General features: G+C 41.0%; 1 protein-coding gene across 9 annotated transcripts in view; it reads left to right on the plus strand.

Annotated features, from left to right (window-relative positions):
* Positions 1-20,043, plus strand: part of PISD (phosphatidylserine decarboxylase) — a 51,778-nt gene that overhangs the window by 12,784 nt on the left and 18,951 nt on the right. For 2 of the 9 annotated variants that reach the window (XM_048514974.1, XM_048514975.1), the window contains exon 3: positions 901-1,076. In XM_048514974.1, coding sequence (XP_048370931.1) covers positions 901-1,076 — 176 coding nt within the window. Of the gene's footprint in view, positions 1-900; positions 1,077-8,692; positions 8,910-8,939; positions 9,074-11,217; positions 12,575-17,313; positions 18,118-20,043 lie in introns of those variants that run through there. The other 7 variants (XM_048514973.1, XM_048514970.1, XM_048514969.1 and 4 more) reach the window with 7 other exon arrangements.

Genomic DNA, 20,043 nt, shown 5'->3' on the forward strand with positions numbered 1-20,043 from the left:
GTCAAAATTAAGAGGCTATAAAGGTTTGAAAAGAACTGACAATATAAAATACGTTTATTCAGAAATGGCAGTGTCCCAGATGTGGTATTTGCAGGTTGTTTGTGGTGTCTTCCAAGGGGCACTTGGTGGAGATAAACTGTTTTCGCCAGCGTTTTTACCTGTGTACATTGGTTTTAACTTATTGAATGCTTGTAAGGGCTATTCTGACAGCTTTTGCTGTTTTATTAGCTAAGTTGAGTTTGCAAAGATAAGGTGGGGTATAAATATTTTAAATTAAATATTTTAAATAAATAAGGCATATCCCTTTCACTCAGTTGAGTTTGCAAAGATAAGGTGGGGTATAAATATTTTAAATTAAATATTTTAAATAAATAAGGCATATCCCTTTCACTCAGTATGGTTTTGAATAATTAACAGTCATTTATGCAAGAGATTTAAATATAATAAATATGAGTAAGAATTCAGAAATGTACAGTGCAATCCACAAGGCTTTTGGTATTTGTAATTATTATTGGTTTTAGTTTATTGAACTATAAAGCTATTTTGGTTTTTCAGCAGCTGTTTGAACATGTGGAAAGCCAAGATAGAAATGTTTTAAATACATTTGGAAGACAATACATTTGGAAGAGTTCTGATATAATATTTAGTCTGTTTTCTGAAGTGCTTGTGGAGTAAAATTCTGAGAAGTATTGAGTGGGAAATACGTTCATCCTGGAAGTGACTAATGATGCCACTTTTTGTCACAACGTTGATTTCTATTTTGGATCTCCACATGGATCTATATTTGTATACACGGAGATATCAGTCAGCACCAATTTCCTTTTCTCTGACTTGCTGCCTTTGCTTTACCATTTGATGCCTGTCTGCTTTTTTCCTAAAGACTGGCTTCTTTTGTTTTAGGTCAGCGGCAACTCCACACTGCACCAATACAGGGAGGACTGCGGTTGCGGCCACTGCATTTTTTAGTGGCTACAGGAGGAGGTTATGCGGGATACAGACAATATGAAAAGTATAAGGAGCAGCAGTTAGAAAAATTGGGTCAAGAGGCACAACCCAAAATTGCAAGGGATTGGGAGGTAAGTTGTTGAAGCTTCATGCCATATTCTTGTACTTCACATTTAATTTATTTAAAGTAGAAAGATCAATTTAAATTTGGTGTTGTAATGCTGTGGTTAGAATATGGGATAAACCCATGCTGCAGTCTCCATTCAGCTTTGCAGCTCACTATTTTACTTTGAGCAAACCACTATATCTTAGTTAAGCCTACCTGTTAGGGGTTGTTATGAGGATTAAGTGCCATTCTGAGCTTTTTAGAATGAGGACAAAGCCAAAATCTATTAAGTCTTCTGTTTGCACATCTGACATGTACCTCCTGCTTTTACCTTCTTTCCCAGGGTGGAAACTGTTGATTTTTCTGCAGTTACTCAGTCTTTGATAGAAAAGATGGGGGGAGAAGGAATTTTAGAATTTTTTTCTGTACTTGTATAAGTAATTAAGAAAAATTGGAGGTCTCACGTTAACACATGATTTTCTAATGCTGTTGAAGCAACTGTAGATACTGTATTTGTCAGAGAAGACTTTATAAGTTGTCTCTGGAGTACTGGTGGTGAGCTGCTAATCATATACGGCAGTGCAGTATCTGATATGATTTTACATGTTGACTAGCGGGCCCGGCCATGCGTTGCTGTGGCAATTGTCCTTCTCATCACAGTCCACAACCCACGCAGATGTCCATGCAGGTCCAATCATCCCCAGCATAGCCTTTTGGGTGGTCAAATGGAATCCCTTTTTCCCTTTTCAATGAACATCGTTATATGGTGCTGTCTTGTTTTTTTAGTATAATCCTTTCCATTCCACAACAGAACTGTCCAGAGTGTGAATTCCGCTGTCCATGAGGCTGGTTGACATGCACAGTCCTGGCTTGGGTAAGGCAGAACTGGGGCAAGCAGGCTATCCCAGTCAGGCAGCAGAGGCAGGGTGGTGAGGCGCTCAGATCGAGGCCAGCTCCCTGGGTTCGTAAAGGGCCACGTGCAAAAGAAGTGGAGTCAATAGTGTTGATTCGCCCCCACCCCGCGGATTTTCTTAGAAGAAAAAAGGCAAACTTCAGCTTGCTTTTAGTAAAAGAGAGCTGTGGTGAATATGGGTGAGGCAGTAGGTAAGTGGTGGTTGGGTGTGAGGGAGGGCAGAGTGAGGTGTGTGAGGATGAGCTGGATGTGTATGAGAGTATGTGTGTTGTGTGGTAGCAGTGGGTGAGGCACAGAGAGTGAAAGTTACCTGCGTGTGAGGGGGGGGGGGACCCCACCTGACTTCTCACACGGCAAAGTGTGTATGTGTTTCACTTCCACTCGTATTACCTACCAGTATTACCTATTTACTGTTTTAACTGCTCATCTCTGGCCATCTGCACGAACATTCTAAGGGCAGACCAAGCCCTCAGGCCACAGACAGACAGGCTGCATGAACATTCTAAGGGTGACAGTTAAACACAGCCAGCTTCATGGCCTGGTGCGCCAGGAAAAAGACATTTTACCTGGCTCAGGTATGGACTTTCGGCGATTTGAAGGTCCGATTTCCTGCCCGCAACAGGGAGGGACGTCCTGTGAAAATTTGGGGGCGATCTGTCCAGCAGCTTCTGAGGGAGACCATCAGGGACAAACACACATTTAGATTTTTATATATATAGATTAACAAATGGGATTTTGGAGGCTTGGAAAGATCTTGGTGTCTCCTTTAGTAGCAGTTGCTTTCATTACTAACTTGAAGAGCCACTGCTGTAGTGTGACTAGCAGTAAAATGTTAGTTTGAGCCCCAGAGAGTAACTTCAAGGACTGCATACTGATAAGGAAGTAACTGATTGGTATGATTTACCTGAAAGTTTTCTCATTTACTATCAGCTGGATTCTAATTGCAACTATGGTAGCTTAAGCTTTAGGCACTAGTGAAGTATTCCACTTTAAAATAATGTCTGCCAAATTAGAAGTCGATTTGGAAAAGGTTTGTTCTTCTGTCTGCAGTCAATGCATTAGAACAGTAGGAAGTTCAAATAATAATAGCTTGATTATTCTTTTAATGAGAAATTAGTGTCTCTTCTTGCTGACTTGTAAATTTGTAGTATTTTACTTGTGTCGATTTTCATATTTCTGGTCATAAACTGCTGAGAACTTTTCCTTCTTTATTCAATTAAATTAAAACGATGAGAAGAGTAGTTTGTTACTAGGGCAGAAATGGATCTCACAGATAAACATTCCTAAATGGAAGGACAATCCTATTTGTTGGGTGGCTCTTGCCTGTATCTTCACACTTTTGTCATTTTCTATTTTGCTGTGATTCATTTATGTTTAGGGAACAATTTATTTCCATTTGTGCCCCAATGGTTTTTTAATTTGTCTCAAGGTAATTGATTGCCCATAGCTCATCAGAATGCATCATTATGAGTACAAGAGGGGATTAGTAGTTTTTAATTATTTAATTTGATGGAAACAGATGAATCTGTTAAGCAGGATGGATATTTGTTGTAGGGACAAGTGATGCAAGAAGTGTGAGTTTTTCAAAGATCATTTCCACGCCAGGGCCACTGTCTGTGTACAAAGTGCTAGAGATACCAGAGAAGTCTTTCCTCCGGATGGGACTGCATTCTTGCAACATTGATGTACATAATGAAACCTTGACCAAAGACTGCGGTTGTGTACACATCTTATGACCTTTTGTCTTGAGCTGTTATCTTTTGAAAGGAGAGATGGCAAACTGTTGGGCCTCTTAACCCCCCCCCCCCTTTCTAGGACACTGTGTTGGCTAGTTTTGTCTATGTGTGTAAAAGTTATGTTTCCTTTTTAGATGAAGACTAGCTTCTGACTTCTAAATTAGTGCCATTGTTACTTCATATCTCAAAATGACCATGTCTGCATTAAACAATCATTCATAAGTTACAGAGTAATCCTAAGTATTAATGTAGTATACTTGAGATCCTGTGTGCTATCAGCAGAAAACCTGGGAAGAAACTAGTATCCTTTTAAACAACAGGGAGACAGCAAACACAAGAGTCCCATGGTGACAACACCAATACCCACTGAGATGTATCATGATGTGGAATGCACCATTGGTACATTAGTTGTGCAAGGGAAGGAACTCAAGAATTCCATGGAATCCTTCCTTGACATCATCCTGTCCCAGAACCAAGACATAATGTAGCCCAGCAGACATGTTACAGAATCTTCATCAGTGTGAATAATTTTGCACATCTAATATAAGCTCTGTAATGGATGAACTCCAGGAATGTTTGCAGACAGAGCTTTTACTTTGCAAATACCACACAATTTACAAGCCACCCTTTTGACAGGAAAGCACATAGGGAAGGAAGGATGGATATTCCTATCACATCACCCAGTTACCCCTACAGCTTACATGGTGGGGTGAGGAAAACTCATGTAAAAATCACATGACAGGTTAAAGTCCAGCTGACAAAACAGTTTCCCTATGAGGGAAGAACTGACTTTTCTTTTTCTTTGCACAGGAGGAGGGAAGTGAGATGCTAGGACAAGCACCAGTGGAAGACAAGAGGGGAAAAGCAAAAGAGATGAAGATAGGAAATGAGGATTTGAGTTCCACCATGCTTTAGCATTCACATGTTGATGTCAACCTTTCAAAATTCACAATTTGTAACAGATTGTGTATCCACTGAGATTATATTCACCCTTTCCCTTTTGGGAGTTATAGCAGAACTTCCTTTCTCCATAGTGAATCCTTTCCCTGTGTCCTCTGCATGGGAGATGCTGCTAGTTATAATCAAAACAGAGATGAGACCTGTCACATAGGGAGGAAATAGGAGAGATATTTGCAGCTGTCAGCATTTGAGGCAGTGCTCCACAGAGTTTATTCATGGTGATCATTGGAACACTTCAGTTTCACTGTTGTTGTCCATAACATCATTTGCATTATTCCTCAGTTCATATCAGACTGGCGAGTACAATATCCCTTCTACCTTATGAGAGGAGACCTAATTAAGAATTTTAGCTTTAATTTTATTTGACTTACGCAATTGACCAAGTGAATTCATAACCTGATTTTTAGATTGTTATAGTCAATGAATGGTTTACCCTCCACTCCTGTTGATAACTCAATAAAGCATACATGTACTGACTCACACTATTGCTAGGGACAATCATCTGAGAAACATTAATTACAATTTTAAGGCTGCCATGGTTACCTAATACTTGCCTAATATTGTATCTGCAATGGCAGCTATTGATTATTAGGATTATAAAACACTCTTTCGAAACAGAAAATTTTCTATGAGAAAATAAGGCACTGGAAATTTTTTTATTATTCTGTTCTTTATCTCTGAGGCCTCTGTGTAGAGTAGTTCCCTGTTCTTTGATTTTTTTCTCATTGTTATGTTTTCATGTACATGTAAATTGAAAATAATATTGTGTAGTAGGGTTCAGAGTGGCTGACTGGAATAACTTAGAAGGCAGATAAAGCTATAGTACATATCCAAGAGGAGTCAATGAACTTTGGCAAAGCACCAGTTCAAAGTGACATCTAATACTGTACATTTGGTGTTCAACATGTCATTTCAGAATAGGATAGCTGTTCATAATGTCACAGACTGCATTTGGACACGTGATAGATCTCTGAGAAACACCAAATCCTGGCAGTTTCAGGTTCATAGACTTGATTGTCTGATGAATCATCAGTGAGGACAGTAGCATAATATTGATGTGTAATCCAATCTGATGACACGCCATTCTCTGCAAAAGGGGCAGAGAGGGTAGTAGCAGATACAGTGATACTGTAATAACATCTTGATGGGAGATCCTGACTTTCAGAACAGGATAGACCAAAAAATAATCAATGAAAAATATTGCTTGTATAAAATGAATATGATATCTCGACCCAGAAATTTTTCTCCGTGCTCTCTAATTTTTGGAATTTGGAACATGTAATGGAGCTATTTCAATTGATGCTTTTTATAGGTGCATTTTACACTAGTGTTTGTTAATGGAACAGAAACTGTACAGAAATGGACTTTTAAGCTGGAGGAAACAGACTATAAAAAAGAAATCAGCAACATTCAGAGGCAAAGTGTTGGAAAGGACTTCCTGGTTGCTGTTTTTTTTCCTATCTGCACAATAATGGGGATTAGAAACAGTTAATACTATAATTATGTAATGCAATACCAACAAAAATTCACCTGATGCTTTACTTTATCTGAAATAATTTCCAAGGCAGTATGTATAAAACAGTATAAAAACAACCAAAGCTGCTGCCACAGTACTAAAATCTCATTAGTTAAATCCTCTTTGGAATAAGTGAAGTTTGTACACCATCAGAAATATTGTGAAGGACAAACAATTGTGGGCCTTCAGAGGCAGATCATTCTACAACCTTGGGTTGTTGCTTCAAATGCTCTGCTGCTTATTCTTGATATTTGCATAGCCAAGGATTGTAAAGCATGACCTTGTCTGTAGAACACAAATCTCATCAGGGATAGCATTCTAGAGCACTGGTTTCCAACCCTTTTTCCCCTTTGCGTACCCCTCAGCAACCCATTTTCCTAAAATTGTACCCCCATAATAGCAAATCCATTGTGTAATTTTTTCATGTATCCCCAAAGACTCTGGTGCATACTCTGGGGAACTGTTCTAGAGGAGTATCTGTAATAGGTGTGGTTTGTATGTGAAGGAGAGTGAAGTGGCAGAGATCTGACATGGAAGATTGTGGGAGATCACATTTTAAGAATGTTTTAGTTAAAAACGCCTTGCAGAATGCCTTGTAAATCCAAAAAACAGTACAGCAATCAATGGGGAAAAGGGGGCTGTGAAGGACAAGGCCCTTTTTCCTGTAACATACCGAGAAAAGAGGTTCTTTAGTCCAGATACTCTCAAACAGCTGTTTTTAAAAGTTTATTAAAATGAAAGAAAATAAAAGAAATAAAAGATACAAAGCAGGTTCCTCTCTCTCAGCTCTAAACAGTTCCAATACAATTGAAGGCATCAGTTGAATCTTAGAATAGAATTTTAGAATGTTGTCCTAGAGAATCTAATTTCCTCTGTGGAAGCACAAATACGATTTTATGGCCTTAATGAAGGACAAGAGGTCTCATTGTTAACCATGCCATGTCAAGAAGAGACCAAATGCTTGTCATGCTGTGTGAGTTATTTCTAAGTAATCCTAATGGGAAGAATACACTTTCTTCACAGGGGCTATGCTAGTTTTCATTTTGCATGCAGTTTTTCATGGGAAAGAATATCCAAAACTATAATTCATCATCTGCTTTCTGAAATGATGCAGTTTATCCTTCCACCTCAATTTTCTGCATTTATAAAAGGCCATAGAAACAGAATTATTGTTCTGGAAGCTTTCACATGTGTCCTCTTCACAAGCTGTCAGAAATCACATCAGGTCTCTTAAGAGAACTTGATCTTATATCAGCACACAGATATTGCCCAATTGGCATCTACGGGTGAAGAACAGAGGGACTTGTGAACTTGGTTTAAATATATTTATTGGGAATAAATAAAGTGGAGGAGGAGGAGGAGTGTGCAGTGTAGATTCCTGGAAAGTGGAAATGCTTTCCTTTGTTCTGAAGCAAAGATTCCTGTATTCTCGCTGAGCTTGAAAACAATGACAAGGGAATGTATTGTCGAAGGCTTTCACAGACGGACTCAACTGGTTCTGGTGGGTTTTCTGGGCTGAGTGACCGCGGTCTGGTGGATTCACCAGACCACGGCCACACAGCCCGGAAAACCCACCAGAACCAATGACAAGGGAAGTTTCCTAGACAGAAGATCTCTCCCTTTCAACAAGGACTTATAAAAGGGGCCCTGGATAATGTCGTGTGTGCGGTCAGAGAGGTGACTGGTTTTGGATCACTGAGTGACTGAAGGACAGCAGGCAGTGAGAAACTGGTGAGGCTGGCTGGTCATTCCCACTGACAGATTAAAGCCAACTAACATCAGTCTGAGCTGTCACCCATTTGATTTTGGGAAGGTGTTGGGGTCCTTCTCCTGAACGGCCAGGACAGAATCTCTCTGGAGACTGGGTATTTAAATATATTATAATTCAAATTCTTTTACATTTCTGCTTTCTTGGTAGTGTCTTTCTGGAGCAGAGCACAGTTTGTTTCTGTTTTGAGCCTACTTTTTGTGTCGTCAAAGAGGTAACGTGATATGTGCTGGTAATGCGTAATGGCCACGCTACAAGTATTTCATCGAAATCATCTGCCATGTGTCATGTTTTTTCTTTGGCAACTGTTAAATGAACACCAATTACATTGTTCAGGGGAAAGATAGAAAATGCTACCTTGTTTAAACTATTGTATAAGTAAAATTATTTCAGTGTAGAAATTAGGTTCCCAGGCTGAACAGTGCCTATGTTATTCGTGATGTTCCACGGAGGAGGGCTTCTCTTTTGAAAGTTTTTTTCTGAGCAACCCCTGCTAAAAATATGTCGGGAAGTTAGTTTTCGAGAGATGACTCATCAGCTGTCCCCAGCCTTCTGCTCAGATTCTGGTATCTTGTAGACGCTGAGCACAGCAGAGCTGGCAAGCAGTCTGGTGGAAGTGAGAGTGTTGCTAGGGGTTTCTGCCTTCCCCCCTCATTACTCTTTCTCTTTCCTGTCTTGCCTCCTCCTCTTAAGGGAGCGTAGTATTATCTGTCTAGGTAACGGCAAGCTCTTTATTTCATGAGGCTGGAACGTCCTTAATTGTGGTCATCCTTGAAGTCAGCATAGCTGAAATGTGAGCTGGAAAGGGGCAGTTTCTGCTCTGTGGCCGCTTTCTTGGAACAAAGTACTGATCGGAACTGGTGTTCTGAGACTGTAATTCAGAAGACTTAGAACTGATGATGGTGGCTTTTGGAATTGCCCTGCTAAATCTTACTTTGATCGCCAGCAGCTGCATCAGGTGAAATGTACATGATGAGTAAAGAGCTCAAGTTACTGTTATGACAAAGCAGTCTTCCAGCAGAGACCGATCAGTCTCCATCTCAACCGTTACATGCTTCTCCATCATGTAATGTGAGATTTGTCTTGTGGGCATTTTGAGAAGGAAAGAAGGTTTAATGCAGAAAATGTGGTCAGTCTTTCTATTTTGAATAGGGGTTATAGAAGTATGTAATGAAGATTTATATGTAACTTTGGAGTGTTGCAACAAATGGTATATTTTTGTGGCAAAACTGTTGTAGTTTTGGTTCTGTTACACCCCTACGTAGAGATTGAATGTCTGTAAAGGTGAATAAGTGATGAGCGGTTGAATGTGACTTGTCATGGGCCTTAAGTTGCTCATTTGCCTGCAAAGATTTAAATTGTGGGGAAACGGTCCTTCCCAGAGTGCATTACTTTGGTTGGTTTTTAAGAAACATTCAGTTAGATTTAATGTAAGTTGCTTTCTACAGTATTGAGCACAGAAATATATGTTGAGAACTCCATATTCACAGTTTTTGTTACAATAAATGGTCCACATAGAAATGTTCACATAGCTGTTTAATGTTATTCTAGTAAAGCTGGGGATTTTGTACAATATGGGGTGCTGATGATTTCTTACTTATTCATATGGAAATACTTTTCTTCAGCTTATTCTAACGGAAATAAGAACGGCCCAAGAACTGAAACAACATTAATTCACATTGACCTTTTTCATAGCTGTGACTCAAGTGATGTCATCTTAAGTATTATGTAGTGGATGTATACTGTACTGAATGTTTAAAAGGAAGATATTTTTATAAGATCTGCTTTGGGCTGTATTCAGGCATCGCAAGTTAAGGAAAAATGTTCACAACCCTGATGTTTTGTCGCATCTCTTTTTCTTAGGATGAGAACTGCTGTTAAACACTAACTCTGATTTGTTGAAGGCTTTCACGGCCGGATTCAACTGGTTGTGGTGGGTATTCCGGACTGCGTGGCCGTAATCTGCTAGATCTTGTTCCTGACGGTTTGCCTGCATCTGTGGTCAGCATCTTCAGAGGTATATCACAGAGAGAAGTGTGTCACTGGATGCAGTGTGTAACACACTTCTCTCTGTAATACACTCTGAAGGTGCTGGCCACAGATGAAGATGCCGGCCACACAGCCCAGGAAACCCACAACAACCAGCCATCTAACTCTGATTATCTTTGATGTACAGATGTAGCTGTAACTGGAATTTGTTTCCCTAGCCCTGACTAACCAGAATTCCTTTGTGTGTGTGTGCACCATCAAGTCACAAATGACTTATGGCGACCCCATAAGGGTTTCATGGCAAGAAACATTCAGAGGTAACTTACCATTGCCTGCCTCCATGTTTCAATCCTGGTATTCCTTGGAGGTTGCCTATCCAAATCCTAACCAGGGCTGAACCTGCTCAGCTTCTGAGATCTGATGTGATCAGGCTAGCCTGCGGCTGTCCAGATTAGGGCAACTGAAATTAAACTTTGGTTCCTTGAAGGAGGACTAACTCCAATTAACACTTGTGTGGCTTCATTTATACATCATGGGCAATCAGAGTTAATTTTAACTACATTTCTTGGTGTGAGAAGGGAGAGGTGTGTGTACAAGCCCAGTAAAGTCCTGGGTCTTGCTCATTTGTTCACATCTGCAGTTGCAAGTGACTTCTGAATTCACATTTTCAATTATAAGTGACTTCTGGTAGCTTTTAGAGGATACCTGTGAGAGGCCTGAGAGACTCGTGGGGGTCTACGAGATCTCCACTCATTGTGGCCTCAGATCTGCCCACCACTCACTTAAGCCTGGTGGTGACAGTGACAGTAGCTGGGAATTGCTCTGAGCCCAGAGCTGCTCCCAGCATCCTCTGCTATTCTACTCGCATGTTCTACCACAGCAGCCAGCCTTGGCAGCTGGGCCAGGAAATTCTCTGCAGCCAGGCATAGAACTGTTCTTGGCATCCGTCACTGCTATCCTGGAGCTGACCCTGGTATCTTCAGCCATGGCAGCCGAGACTGGTCTGGATGTCTGCAGTGGCAATGGCTGCTATCTCAACCAGTGAATGCATTGTTGACATATTCACAGATGCTGTCAAAAATGTTTTGGAGGGGTTAAACCCCTAATGCACAGGTGTCAAACTCACGGCCCTTCAGATGTTATGGACTACTGTTCCCATCCCCTGCCAGCATGATGCTGGCAGGGGATGATGGGAACTGTAGTCTACAACATCTGGAGGGGCGCATGTTTGACACCTATGCAGGCTAATGCATTCTTTTTTAACTTTTCAGATTTTTCTGCAAACCTGAAGAGTACCCCAAGTTTACAAAAATCTGTTTAGCATCAGTGTGGTCCCAAAACACAGATGTAGGTATCCACAGATGGGGGCCACAAGTCACCATTGGATATATAGACTGGATATTGAACTTCCCCTGTACCTAGTTTGGGAATCAAAATTTGTAAAAAAAATCTCAAATAGTTTTCTTTAAACCTGTTTCAGCGTTGATGATTATTGGCAGTGATATCGTAAGGACGTATGAGTAAAATGGTTAACTGCTTATTCATGGAAATAGTTTGGAGATATGTAAACAGAATCCTGGATTCCTCTCAACCTCCCCCCTTGTATTCGCTTTTAAATATTGTGTAGGCTCTCAGATTCAATTAATCTCTTCTGAGCATGATTTATTCATGGTATCACTCATTCCTGCAGACTGAACAGAAGCCTCTGACAACCATAGACTGGTTGGCCTGCAGCATGAATAGGGATGTGGTTGGTAGTATTTGAGTTTGGCTTTTTTTCCCCTGAATGAAGATACTTAACTTATTGTGAAATCTTGGAGCTTTTTTTCTTTGCTTCACTGCTTTCAAATTGAATTGTATGACCAAAAGTGACCCTTAAAAACCTAGGAAATAAAATGTGTATGAAGTAACATGTATGTTTGCACAGCACTCTTTAATAAGGAAGATAAAATTATTTTTTCCTGTCTGGTTTGGCTTTCTGTCTGTAAAGAATGGCCACATTTCTCCTTAAACCAACAGATTTCTAATTTGAGTTTAAAGAAATTACGAGAAGCCGTTGTTAAGCGAAGACAGAGAAGGCTGATTCTCTAAATGCATGGAGTGCAATTTTCTGTGATGGCTTTGCGCTACATACTTGTCACAAGATATTTTCACTGTGCTGTCTTGGAAAGCACGTGAGCTCTCCGGCAACATTTCAGCAAGTCTTAAAATGTTGAGGTTTCCTAAAGGACTAGTGAGAAAGATCTGTGAGGAAATCCCGAGGAGCCCGTGCTTATTTTTAGACTTCATTTCCTCCCAGTGGTCCTCAAAGTGAAACACAATAAGTTAAAACAAAGTTATATCATATCTAATAGCCAAGTATGCCCCCTCCCCCAAGCAGATACAAAACAGTCTGTGAAGGGAACCCAAAACGCTAAGATGTACATTTGTGCAAACTCAGAGGAAAGCCCCATGTCTACAGAAAAATACGAAAAGTATTCTTAAAACGTACATAATTGGAGGAAAAACATCAGCTGGTATTTTGTGTTACTGTGGCAACCTAAAATGGCGCTCAACAAAGGAAAGAAGTATGTGCATGGGGGAAGCAGGACTGCGAAGAAGAATGTGAGGGAGAGAAACCACAGGGGCTGTGCAAGAGAAAGTGAGTGACTGCAAGGAAGAAAGGCAGGGCAAGGAGTTGAGCAAAGGGATGGGGTGAAAGATTAAAATCCAGTGAGAGAAGAAAGTAGAGATCATGCAAAAGGATGTGCGGGAAATGGAGCTGGGGCAAGAGAATGGGGAACAGAAACCGCCAGGGAAGGAAATGGGATTCTCTGTCTCTTGTATTTTCCTGTCTCGTCAACGTAGAGTAACAAAACGATCTAAAAACCACAGGGGAATACACTTTAAAAGACACTACAGATATTTTCAGAGGAAAAAGATAACATTTCCAATTAAACTAAATGGATGCTTATACTTCATGTTATCTGATGAAATGCATTTTGACTAATGAAAGCTTAGAACAAAATGAATATAGCCTTCATGTTGCAACAACACTCTCTTGTTTATGGCTGCAGTAGATGAACCTGGTTCTTCCTTGGAGTTCATGTTTATGGATTCATTCTCCCAAACAGCAGATTAGACAGTAAACCAGTTATTTGACTAAATATTTGAGGGGCAGATTGGGATTCACATAGTTCCTTTCTCCTTTATAAAAGAAATTACCTTCTCATGGCAAACTCGATAGAAGGGAGAAGATGCCTAATCTAATTTTGTCCCTAATGTGCCAGTTCTCTAGTAGAGTAAGCCTGTAACAAATCTACAAAACATACTCATATAATGTCTAATACTTAATGCTTTGTTTCAGACTGCTATAATCTTAGTTCTGTTATATTGCTTATCAGATGTCTTGTTTCATTGGTTGCATTAACTTACTTACACTGTGTAATCTGCTTTGAGTCTCAGTGAGGAAGGTTGACTATAATAACTGTAATATATACTATTAATCTGTGCATCTCCCTGGGAACGAACATTGTAGGCCACAGAAACGGTGACTTTTCCAGCAAAGCCAACGATTATACTCAGAGGTGACTCCTTCTGTGACTATTCGGATACCTTTGACCTTCTTCTGATACTACATTTTGGCTGTCAAATGGTCTAGGTCTACTGAGAGATGAAAGGACTCAAACAGTCAAGGAACCAAGATCATACTTGGCTTTGTTCTATGAAACACTGTTTCCTCTAAGAAACTGAAGAAAAGAAGAAATAACCACTCAGCCTTCAGTCTCTTCTCAAGATGGTTCTAAGCTTGTCATCACTGCAATTCACTCATGTCAGTACTATTATTGCCACCTTGATCTGCTCAAACTATCCCTCCTCAGCTTCAGAGGCACAGCTGATTTAGCTGCCAACCATTCTCCTTTTGAGCAGAGGAAAAAGAAGGCAGATGCTGTCCATAAGAGATCAGGTGATTTTGGTTTCAGGAAACTGTTCCAGCCTCTTGGCTAGGCATAGCTGCATCAGTACTTTGGGACATTGGATTAGAGATTAGGCTTTATTAGTTCTCAATTCAAAGCGGATGCAGCTGCAGCACATTTGTTGACCAAGTAACTCAAGTCATGCTACAGCAATATTCTGTCAACTATACTAGTTACTGGGATTTTTTTTCTGGGTCCAGTTTGGCAACCTGGGACCCACTTACTTGACAGATCACCACTTTTAATGCCAGCCCATGGAGACCCTGCAGTCTTCTCACTGGGGCCTGCTTTCAGTTCCCGCTCTTAACTGAAACGAAGGCAGATTCAGCCTTCACATAATGTTTTCTATGGCAGTTCCATCCTTTTGGGATAGGCTGCCATATAATGTGAGACCTGTTCCTTTTCTTGCATTTAAGGAGCAGAGATTTTTAGAAGAGTGATTGAACATTGACTTTTTTTATATCTGATGATGATTTAGTTATTTGGAATCATGGAATTTTTATGAACAGAAACTGTTTTGAGCTTTTTAGGGAACTAGCACAGAACTGTTTTAAATAAACTATTGGTGAAACCAACGCTGAAAGTGGGTTAGGGTGGGAGTACAGGCTGCTTGCCAGAAACTGATGTTCTCTGAATGTCCCTCTGTACAATTGCACATAATGGTTATGCACCACTGAAGAGTGACATTTGAGCATTCTGCAACTCATTTCTGATCTGATAGAGTATACTGGAGTTGCAATGCTGGGAAATTAGCTGCCTGTTATTAGACAATAATCCCTCCTTTAGAGATTTGTACTTGGATAGTTGCTGCTCGCTCTGACCTGGAGAGCCCCAAGCTAGCCCAGACTAACCTGATCTTGTCAGATCTCAGAAGTTAAGCATGGTCCACCCAGACAAGTATTTGGGTGAGCGACCTCCAAGGAATACCATGGTTACTGCATGGAGGTAGGAGATGGCAAACCACCTCTGAATGTCCCTTGCCTTGAAATCCCTATGGGGTCCCCAGTAGTCACGTGTGACTCGATGGCACAAAAAAAATTGCTTCTCCCTTTTTTCCCTTAATTTAAATTCTTGATGGATGGGGGGAGGGGGCTTCAGTCTCTCAACAAGCCTCTTCATAAAGCAGTTGTTAGCACATGAATCTAGTTCTTGATACCAGTAAGTGGAGCACTCTGCAGGGCAACTTTTGAGCTCAGAAGAGATATCCAGTTATAAAACCAGCATCTTAGATGCTTGGAGATGGGGTTATTGTCTTCCAAGTTGTCCCGTCTGCTCTGCTTCAGAACAGAGACAGCTTTATCACAGGTGGTGAAATTTGAACAGCAGAGTAGAAGATAGTTTTAATCCTTGAGGCATAATTGAGTGGAAAGTTCTCTTGCTGTAGCCCCAGGAATTTACACCTAGCTTTTCATCTCTAAAGAAAATACAAAGTAAAGATACCGCACTGTATGACCATAGCTGGGAACCAGCCTAAAGTTATAAAAGGTATTCTCTGCAGCCTGCTATCTAGGGACAGTGATAAGACACAGGAGTGCAAATATGGTATGGGATGAAGAGAGCTAAACTGTGCCCCCTCTCCTTACCTTATGGCACCCCGCTGCTTGAACCATTTGTCTTCCAACTTGTCTCCTCTTCAGAATTGGACCTGGATGGAGAAGATACTTAAAACAACAACTGGTGTGACAAGGAGGACATATTTCATTTTCTGCTAACAACAGTCTTCCCCATTCCCTATCTCACATGTCAGTGGGAGAACATTTGCATTAACATGTGGCTCCTTCCGTCATGTCTAGCTGGCACCCGAAAGGTCCATTTGCTTTGGGGAAAGTGGTATATGTGAGTTTTTGTGTAGATCTGGATGGTACACACATGTACTCTTTGATGCACACGTTTGAGAATCCCTGTTGTATTTGGTGATTTTGTTATTAGTTAACTAGCAAAAATATTTGATTTTAAAAATATACCTCCTGTCTTCTGCTTAGTGCAGGGGTCTGCAACCTGCGGCTCTCCAGATATTCATGGACTACAAATCCCATCAGCCCCTGCCAGCATGGCCAGTTGGCAGACCCCTGGCTTAGTGCATTTGGTGGCCCCCTTTTTAAATCCGTTGCATGGCCTGACTCTCTCTGGATCTTTCAAACAGCAGAAAAGAGACAATATTTGGAGAGTACAAAGAACATGAAATTAGCATCATTTGCAAAAACGGTTAAGGTGTCTGGTTAGAGATGTGGGCAGACGCATGTGCATGACGATATTATTCTACTTTATTCTACATATAAAATTACAACAAAGACTTAAGTTTTGAGTAAAGGTCTAGATTAATCCACTAATAATTTATTCTATGTAAACCACATTAAAATTAATGCTTTTGCACTCATGGTTATGGAACAACCTTTCCAGGGAAATGTGCCTGGCCCCTTCTCTTTCAATCTTTAGAAGGGAGTTGAAGACCATTTTTGGAGGCAGTTGAAGTTTTTTTTTTAAAGGACTTGCATTTGGTTCCATTTACTAGTAATCTTGAGCTGCGATTTTAAATGTTGACTTTTATGTTTTTTTCACTGTATTTTATTTTGTGTGTTTTATTTATTTTGTACGCTTTCTTGAGCCCCGTAAAGAAGTAGACGGATAATGCTTTAAATCAATAAATAAAAAACACATTCACTTCAGCAGAGTTGTACAGGAGAAACTGGTGTCGTGTTAGTTTGCAAGTAGTGGTGAGCATATTTATGTGGAAGCGAGTTTTGCTGAAACTAGGCTACATTCAAGTATGATTTTCTGGAGTTAGTCATATAGATGACTATTGGAAAACTTTGATACCTTTACTAAAAAAATAAATAAAAGGACTTTGCTGTGAGAATTTAATGCCAGTCCCATCTTTTCTTTCAAAAATAAGTGAGCGCTTTACTATTGCTGGCGCTTTGGGTTAAACCAAACGGCTTCCCCTGGATCTTTGTCACCAAATGCTCTTTCCGGGATAAAAACCTCACATTGCTTTGCTGTTAGCTTGATAATGAGGACAAACATGAGCAGGTTTATTTTTTGCTGCCTTGTGTCCTCTTTGTTTGCACTGTCCTCTATCTGTTACTATCTTGGTCTAGTGAACGGGAAACTCAAAGATTACCTGGCTGGAGGATTTAATCTGGAGTATTTCAAGGAGAGGGAAAACCTCCCACACCTATGAATATTCATACATCTGTGTTACGATCAAAAATACATTCATGTTGTGTTCAGCACTGGGTCCTTGGACATATTTAAAATGTACTGATGTTCTTCTTTCTCAGTCCATTTCTTAAGCTGCTGAAAGATCTGTTCTGCAATGTGTTTATAGCCTCTGTTGGTTCCAAGCTGTGCAGCGAAGAATAGCTGGATTCCAGAGGCTAGATGATCCTTCTTCCTGTTGCCCAAGGTGGGAAATGCACTCCCCCCTTTTGTAGTAGATGTCTTAGCTGGGCAACGTGAGAAGAAAACGACTCTCTGGCAATGTGACTGCTGCATGCAGACCAGATTGCACAGCAGCCTAGGACTGATGGAGCCGTAGTTGCTGCAGTGCAGAGTCGAAGCTGGGAATTACCGCCCTCCCTCCCCCTCTCCTCTCAGCCTCGCTTGCATTCGGGAGAGATGTGTGTGGCTAATGGGCTGTGTTTCTGACAATAGTGCATCAGTACCCAGCGGCTCAAGATTCGTTGGAGGGCCCCAGCTTTGATGGCAGCCCCTGGCTGAAGTGGTGCCTCACAAAGCAGGGGTTGTGTGTGGGAAACGCTTGGTTTTTGTCTCTGCAGAAGGATGCTGAACTATGACACAATGCCTGTTTGTTTGCAATAGCTGAGACCATCATAAAGAGGGCAAGAGACAGGGGCAAGTCGGAGGAAAAGCCAGCCAGCGGGGGAAACTAGGAGCTGTGACAACACATCTTTCCTCTTTTGCCGGAGTGAGTGAGGGAAGGGAGGCAGAAAAGAAGAGACAGACTGAGACTTACAACCGACGATGTGTCAGTCAAACACCCTGCAGGGACCAGAGCTGCATTCAGGGAAATGGTGAGATGCTGCAAAGCTTTATCTAACCCTCCTCCCTCTTGCTGCAACCTCCACAAAGTTAAAATTCATGTCCGGAGGCTGCGTTCAGGGAATGGTGGCAGCGGCAGCTGTGCCGGGGAGCAGCACCCGCAGCTGGAAAATCCGGGCCCGGCCGGCTTTGCTGGGGGCACCCCAAGTAGGAGAGCCCGTTTCAGGTACTGTGTAGCATATATTTTGTTTTGCAAAAAAAAGTGGCAGAGGGAGGGGAGGGTAAAATGGGCAGGAAGAAAGGCAGCTGTCTGCAAAGCCTTTGTTTGGCCTAATTACTTTAAAGCTTTTTATACACTTGATTGGCAAATTAGGAGGGGGTGTTAAGTTACAGCCCAGAAACCACTGAAAATTCCTTTCCTCTTTTGCATCTAATGTGGGTAGTGGGGGGGAAAAGAAAACGTGGAGGGGGACATTCTTTAGCAATAAGGCCATGCAGTGGGAAGCAAGGATGCTTTGCAGCAAGCTGCCAGGCTGCAGCTTTGTAGGGATTGGCCCATGATTGTCTGCAGTGAAAGGGGGGGAAATGGAGGCAAGAGTGGTACCATGTCCTCTGAGCTTTTGGCAATGCCTTCTGCCGGTGGGGGCTGGCAGTGAGAAGGTTAGCTATTTGCCAGACATCCCCTTTAACATCAGTATTTTCCTCTACCCGCACCCTGCAGAGTTCATTATATTGATCCTCCTTACCTTGACTCTTCTGAAATATGGTTATACAAGAGACTTCAGGGGTCTCTTTATTAAACAGAAGTGGTCCTGTGTGCCTTAGCTTCCACTCTTTTTCTTATGAGGATGTTTTGACAGAGCTTCCCTAAGGTTCCTTCGATCTATCCTTTGAAGGGAGGAGGTTTCTATAAAATAAGCTATTTCCTTTTTGACTTGGGTGGTCATTCCATAAGAAGGGCCACATATCAGTCATATGCAGGCCAGAAAAAGAATTTCCAAGTGGGATCAAAGGGACTGAATAACATACTCTGGCCATCTACAAGTAGAGGCATGTTCAGTTATGGCTTCAAAATGTCAATGTCATCCAATTAAAAATGTGGAAAAGAATTATCCTGTATAAATTTTTTCTAGCGGTATTTTCTTTTGATTTAATGGACATGAAGTTAATCAGCTGCATAGCAAGGTATATATTGCCCAAAACCTGCTATAGATACCCAAGGGAATGGAACTGTCTTTTAACGCATACCAGCATATATGCACTATATATATTTATATATGTTTAGGCAAGGGTATTTAAGTGTCTATGAATGGACCCTGATTGAGTGTAGTTTCATTGCCTGTACTCACGGGTCATCTTTTTACTTTGATATTGGACGGCCACTTCAGAGGACATGCATTTTTGCACTGGTTTTACTTGCTTTAATAATGTTTTTTGGGTGGTCTGTTTCATTGGTTTTAAAATGTAATTTTATTATGTGTGTTTCATTATGTTAGCTGCCTTCTGGGCCCTTGTGAGGGCAGGAAGGCAGGATATAAAGTCTGTAAAACTAAAATAAAGGCATCTCAGTTGTTGCCTGTTGAGACCAAATAGGTGTGTCAAACTTACTAGTTTCTAGGAGCGTAGCTGTAGAACCCATTCCTGATTCAACTCAGTACCTGCCTATGTCTTGGTGACCTCCAGCTGAGTAGTTTTCTGGTGTTAGTGACTTTTGGTCTAATCCATCATTGTGCTTTTCCTGAAGAGGTTTCCCAGTTTTAAAGTCAAAAAGAAAGATTCCTCTTTTATGTAGAAGTGGTTGGTGAATTACTGTCTGCAAGGTCTGCAGATTCAGAAATAAACAACAGGGGGCTGGTGGTAGACTATTTAATTTCATTCTACCAAAAATATCAGGTCCCCTTGAAAAGCTGTCAAAAATATTAGGGCCCCTTGAAAAGCTGTATATGAATAACACCTTGACTCATCCTCACTTGTAGATCCCATTTTACTGCAGACAAGTTCATGGCCTCATGATCTGTACTTTAGCTAGTCTTCTCCTATGGTTCTGAACTAGTCCTTGCTTACTATACTATTGAATGTAGGAGAAGGCTTCCTTGAGTGGTTCTCAAAATTACACTGCTGGCTAGATAGACGAGCTCAGGATAAAGACTAT

The sequence above is a fragment of the Sphaerodactylus townsendi genome, linkage group LG13, assembly GCF_021028975.2.
Source record: "Sphaerodactylus townsendi isolate TG3544 linkage group LG13, MPM_Stown_v2.3, whole genome shotgun sequence".
Classification (NCBI taxonomy): Eukaryota; Metazoa; Chordata; class Lepidosauria; order Squamata; family Sphaerodactylidae; genus Sphaerodactylus; species Sphaerodactylus townsendi.